The sequence below is a fragment of the Rhinichthys klamathensis genome, unplaced genomic scaffold, assembly GCF_029890125.1.
Source record: "Rhinichthys klamathensis goyatoka isolate OS25496 unplaced genomic scaffold, OSU_Roscu_1.1 h1tg000256l_1, whole genome shotgun sequence".
In the NCBI taxonomy this organism is placed as follows: domain Eukaryota; kingdom Metazoa; phylum Chordata; class Actinopteri; order Cypriniformes; family Leuciscidae; genus Rhinichthys; species Rhinichthys klamathensis.
The window spans coordinates 1,063,447-1,069,507 of NW_026606778.1; the positions used below are offsets into that span (position 1 = coordinate 1,063,447).

A 6,061-nucleotide genomic window follows, 5' to 3' on the forward strand; every position below is an offset into this window, starting at 1 on the left:
AAATGGGATCCAAGGCCGGGTTGACAACCACAGTGCCAACGGGCCCAATGTTGCAGAGGTAGAGCAGGAGGAAAGGAAGAAGGAGGAAGAAAGAGATGCTGATGAACCCCAAGAAGTGAACCCAGTAGCACCCCCAAGTGACCCAAGAACGGAGTCGAGCCAAGGGGGCCAGGAATCCGAAGAAGCCATTTCGAAGGAACAAGATAAAGTGGCCAAAGGCCAACGAGGTCGAGGAGTGGAGAAAGCTGGACGAACATCTGAGCGGGCTGCTGCAAAAAGCTCTGTGCGGGTCAGTGGTAGCCAAGCTAAATCTGTTCGGGGAAATCCTGTATGAAGAATGCAGTAACAGGTATGGCAAGGTGACCATCAGAGAAGCCGCAATAAGATCAAAGGGCAAGAAAGCAGACCTGGTGGCAAGCAGAGGGCAGCTCCGCAAGCTTTGGAGGAAGGCAGAGGAGTCTGAGAAGGAGGGCCTGAAAGCTCTCTGGGATGAGATCAGAAGACGCCTTGCTAACCTCCGGAGAGCAGAACACATCAGAAGACAGAGAAAAAGGAAGGAGAAGGAAAGATCAAGTTTCTTCAGGAATCCATTCCGGCATGCACGTAGGCTCCTTGAGGAGAAGACAAGTGGAACCCTGGATATCTCCAAAGGAGAACTGCAGGAGCACATCTGCACTCAGTACAGTGATCCAGCAAGGAACAACCCCCTAGGCTCGCCAGGGTATGTGCTTAGACCCTCAGAACCATCAGCCCTGTTTGACGCATAATCCTCCAAGGTCAGGGAGGTCAGGCAGGTGATCCAGCGGGAAAGATCTGCTTCAGCACCAGGCCCGAACTGAATACCGTAAAAGCTGTATAAGAACTGCCCAGGAGTGCTGAAGCTGCTATGGACCCTGATAAGAATCACCTGGACTAAGCAGACCATACCATCTGAGTGGTAGAGGGCAGTGGCAGTCTCTATTCCCAAACAACAGAACGCTAAGACCATCGAGCAGTTCAGGAGCATAGCTCTACTAAATGTGGAGGGGAAAATCTTCTTCTCTGTGATGGCGAGAAGAATGACCTCAGAACAACTACATCAATACCAGGTGCCAGAAAGCAGAGAATATGGGCGACATCACCTGCCTGCTACGAACCGCCCCATGCACATCCAGGCTGCTCAAGAGACTGGATGAGCTAATCACATGGGTCAGGATGAAGTTCAAGCCGCAGAAGTCAAGGAGCCTCTCATTGCGAAAGGGGGAGAGAAATGACAGAGTCACCTTCACCATCAGAGGGAAGACATACACCGCATCGTGGATCAACCCATCCAAAGGGCAATACTCATTAGGGCAACATATGACACCCTCCCGAGCCCTAATACCCTCCACCAATGGCTTGGAATAGAGCAATCCTGTGACCTCTGTGGGACCATCAATGCCTCACTCCAGCAAGTTCTGTCGGGCTGCAAAACAGCACTGACACAGGGTCGGCTCAGATGGCGGCACGACTAAGTGCTCAGGAAGTTGGCAGAGGTGCTGGAGAAAAGTTGGCAGGAGGCAAACAACCAGAGTCCATCAGAGAGCCGATGCAGGATCCGCCTCCTCAGGCAGGGGGAACCCGCAATGCATACTAGCAAGAGACCACCCGCCAAGCTGTTGACACCAGGGCGGTGTGGAAGATGCAAGTAGACCTGGGAAGGCAGCTCCAGTTCCCACAGGAGATATGCAGCACCACCTTAAGACCAGACGTGGTGCTGTGGTCTGCCGCAGTGAAGTCAGCGATACTAATCGAGCTGACAGTGCCATGGGAGGAGGGACTAGAAGCTGCCTACGAGAGAAAGAAGGCGAAGTATGCAGACCTGGAGTGCAGAAAAAGTAGATATAGTGTGAGGCTGTACCCGGTGGAGGTGGGAGCCAGAGGCTTTGTGGGCAGATCAACATCACGCCTGCTCAAGGACCTGGGACTGTGGGGAGCCACACTGAGTAGATCCACCAAAGAGCTCTCTGAGGAAACTGAGAAAGCAAGCCACTGGCTCAGGCTGAAACGACGAGACAAGGCTTGGGGAGTAACATCCAATTAGGTTTTGCTGCAGGGGGTGTCAGGGAGATGTCCCTGTTCACTGCCCCGCCACCAGGAGATGTTCTGGGTTAAGGGCCGAAATGTCAATGCGCGGTGGTCCCTAGCTGAAGACCCTGCAGCAAAACCGTGCGGTATGCGGTCAAGTTTCAGCCTGCCTCAGGGAAGAGGACGCCCCTGCACAGTCCACCACAGGCACTGTTGGAGGTGCGACAGGCCCAAAGCCCAGCAGAAAGACCACCTCGCTGTAATGAATAATGCAGATATCATCACATTCTGACTAGTTAAATTATAATTATGACTAGTCGAAATACAATTGTAACTATCTAAAATATATTTATGGATAGTCAATATATGTCAATTTAGCTTGCCACACATACTACAGATCATTGGTGCACTGTGATGTACTACAAAATGCTTGAGAGTTACTGTTTGATCAGTCATTTTCTTTGTGCATTGATGAAAGCCCCCGTAATGTATTTTTCTCACAAAAGTGCCACAGAGATGCCCAGCTCTGAAATCATGTATAATTCAAACATAAAAGCATTTCACACTGACCTGAAATTGCATTAAAATTATTTATCATTATATTCTACTGTGCAATACATGTTGTATGCATTTTTTTATTCGTTATCATTTCGGACACTATTAAGATGATAATCTAGATTAATTAGATAAAAAAAGTAATTATTAACATTTTAATCTTTTCTCAAAAGCAAAATCCCAGACCCATTATTGGATTAGTCTATTGAAAATTCAGTGTCACTTCTCGCCATGTATTTGAACAAATCACAGATTGAGTAGATAAAAATCCATCCAATCAGCACAAACGTCCCCTAAAGCCCCGCCTCCCTGAAAGTATTAATTAGTTTGGGCTTTGCAGTCCGCAGACACTGTGAACTCTGTGACTGTACAAGGACCAAGTGTTTTTGATCACTGCTTCTAAACTGTCATAATGGTTGATGCATTTTGTGCAACTTGGAAACTGGTTGACAGCCAGAACTTTGATGAATACATGAAATCACTGGGTAAGTAAAAAATAAGATTTTATTTATTTCTCAGAAAGACATCTTAACATCCTTAGTGCAGCCTGGTGTTTATATGCAATGAATTATATTTTCTGTACAGTTTATATAATAAAAATAATTTTGTTCTTTTGTTCCACAGGTGTTGGTTTTGCCACTAGGCAAGTAGGCAATGTTACTAAACCCACAATTGTCATCAGTCATGAGGATGACAAAGTTGTGGTAAAGACGCTGAGCACCTTCAAAAACACTGAGATTTCTTTCAAACTGGGAGAGGAGTTTGACGAAACCACAGCAGATGACAGACATGTAAAGGTTTGTGTTCCACAGCATATCTAAAATCAGTTTTGCAAAGCGATTTGACGTATTTTTAGCAGGTTGGGTCTCTTTTTACTCTGCACGAATTTGATCATATATGATAGGCTATACTTTTTGTTTATATCATCCACAACTTTTCTCATTTCAGTCCACTGTAACCTTGGAAGGAGACAATCTTGTCCACGTTCAGAAGTGGGACAGCAAGGAGACTAAGTTTGTCAGAGAAATCAAGGATGGCAAAATGATTATGGTAAGCAGCATTACTTGTGTGTGTGTGTGTGTGTGTGTGTGTGTTTAGAATTGTAATTCTGAAGTTGTTTCTTCTTAATCAGTGTCATGGATATTTAATGTTCCTAAATGTGCTCTCCTCGTCTTTGCTGTTTGCAGACCTTGACCTTTGAGGGCGTGCAGGCTGTCCGCACATATGAAAAGGCATAACGTCAAACTGATAGATGTTTCAGTGTTACCCTGGCAACTTGACAATATTACAAGGGAATTTTTACATTGTATTCTCAACTGAGAGTTTTCCCCTTTTTAAGACATTTTTTGTAAGACCTTTTATATAAAATGCACATTGTGAATTGTTTTTGAATGTTGCAGAATGTCATTAATGTTGGTGGACTGCATAACTGAGGCCTGCATTTGTGTCAAATTGAATGAAATACACACTTGATCAAAAACTGATTGTTTCTTTGTTTCTTACTGTCTTACTGCAAATGCTTCATTCTTATTCACTGTAAAAACGTTTTTACAATGTTTTAACATTGCTTTAACTCATCAAAATAAGTTGAGAAATGTTCAACTTCAACAAAATTTTCAACAAGATTCAACTCATTTTTAAGTCAGTTTAATGTAGTTGTAATTACTTAAACATCCAAGTTGATTGTACTTACAAATTTAAGGCAGAAACTTTTTTTACAGTGTTGGTTTGAAACTGAAGTTTCCATAGTCCTGATATATGTCACTCAAACAAAACATTATATAGCAGTATGTACAGCTCGCGAGCGTGCGCACACACACACACACACACACACACACACAATACACAATTTCCTGAAATATAAGATTTTCAGAAACATAATTTACAACTATTTAAGAACTACCGGTATTTAAAAAATGAAAACTAAACTAAACTATAAAGACGTGTATATTTAAATTGTATTTTCTCTAAAGTGAACAATCCCCAGTTTGCTTGCAATATTCGTAATTGGAGATTTTATTGCTTGCAAATTTGATCACTTCTATCTAGTGCTAATGAAAACTTAATGTAATTTGTGCATTGAAGGAATCAGTCTATGAGATGTTAAGGGTTTTTCTTTCTCTGATAATATTTCTACACAGTAGCTGCATGCTCTAATACCCAGTCCTTTGTTTCAAAACATTATTGGTATCATGCATAATTGTCAGTTTAGTGTTCAAACAATTCAATTCATTGAATTTTTGTTCTAGAACCACATGATACTGATTTGTTTACATGTAATTTAGTTTCATTACACATAATCCAGTCTGATTAGATGCTAATTAGATTTTGACTTTAAGAGTCGACGCTGCGCCGCCTTAATCCACTGAGCGGATGGCCAACACTCAAGTCATATCTGAGAAGACTGAATTTAATCTGTTATCCAGATTATTGAACTATTTCACTGTTCTAGCGTTTTCAAGCGCCCACTTCAGATGGAGAACTCATTGAATTGCAGAGTTGTGCATGAGAAAAAGGCTGTCTGAAGTCCTGAATGACTGTTTGTTTTACTTCTAGAGCAGTTTGAACACAGGCAAACGTCTATTTAAAAGACCCTTCAGTGCAAGCCAGAGATATCTGCATCTGTATTGAAAATGTCTGTGAGAAGAACAACCCAGTGCCTGTTTGATATAATGCTATGAATGATCGTGCAGCCCTATGAAGATGACCGGCAGTAACCTCTCCACAACTTGAACCTGCCAGAGGAGACACGTTGTCACCGGGTCAAAGTTAATCCTATAATCTGTGTTGTCTTTACGTAGGAGCATCATTCGATCAATTTGACCAACCATGTTCAGATCCTTCATAGTCTATAGTGTGACATTACTGGCCAAAATTAGTCACAACCACTTGTATACACTCAAATATGATATAGGCTATTACAAAGTAAACAGCAGTTAATGTTTTTTTTTTTTTTTTCAAGCAACATTTTCTTTATGGGTTTAGTTAATAACCCTGAATGCAATAGTCCTGTCAGGACCTGGCTGCTAATGCTCATAATGATATTTCGCATGATTCAGTGTGTTCCAGATTTGTACAGTGACGGTTTAGCGTGACCCATGGCTGTCACGACAGCTTCAGTCTAACAGTGAAGCAGATTGTGAATGGACTGTTTCAGTCACAAAAGCGCCGTAATTGGAGTGGAAAGTAATGAGCCATTGTTCTCTGCACTCACGGCTGACCTAATAGCATGAGACTCACGAGCAACTTGCTCTGATTAATGAAACAAATGTTTAACCACACATCACAATGCAGTTTTGCCAGGACAAACACTGAGACAGGCAGCTTCACTTAAATATTGCCGTGATGAGAACCGTTTTGCATTGGGAGCAATTGTAAAATGTATAACGACACAAATTAACCGTTATGCAGCTGGGTTGCATTTTCCTTAACCATGTATATTTGGATAGTTTTTGAGGTT

At 42.6% G+C, this 6,061-nt stretch overlaps 1 protein-coding gene across 1 annotated transcript; it reads left to right on the forward strand.

The window, feature by feature from the left end:
- Positions 1 to 2,934: 2,934 nt before the first annotated feature.
- fabp7a (fatty acid binding protein 7, brain, a) lies at positions 2,935 to 4,085 on the forward strand. The gene is made up of 4 exons (XM_056267234.1): positions 2,935 to 3,086; positions 3,226 to 3,398; positions 3,550 to 3,651; positions 3,789 to 4,085. The coding sequence occupies exons 1-4, from the start codon at positions 3,014 to 3,016 to the stop codon at positions 3,837 to 3,839; spliced, it is 399 nt and encodes a 132-aa protein (XP_056123209.1). The 5' UTR covers positions 2,935 to 3,013; the 3' UTR covers positions 3,840 to 4,085.
- Positions 4,086 to 6,061: the final 1,976 nt, after the last annotated feature.

Excerpts from the sequence above, each read along its gene's own strand:
- fabp7a (XM_056267234.1), top strand. The coding sequence starts at position 3,014 with ATGGTTGATGCATTTTGTGCAACTTGGAAACTGGTTGACAGCCAGAAC. Across the intron at positions 3,399-3,549 it reads CAGATGACAGACATGTAAAG|TCCACTGTAACCTTGGAAGG; the intron begins GTTTGTGTTCCA and ends TTCTCATTTCAG. Across the intron at positions 3,652-3,788 it reads AGGATGGCAAAATGATTATG|ACCTTGACCTTTGAGGGCGT; the intron begins GTAAGCAGCATT and ends TGCTGTTTGCAG.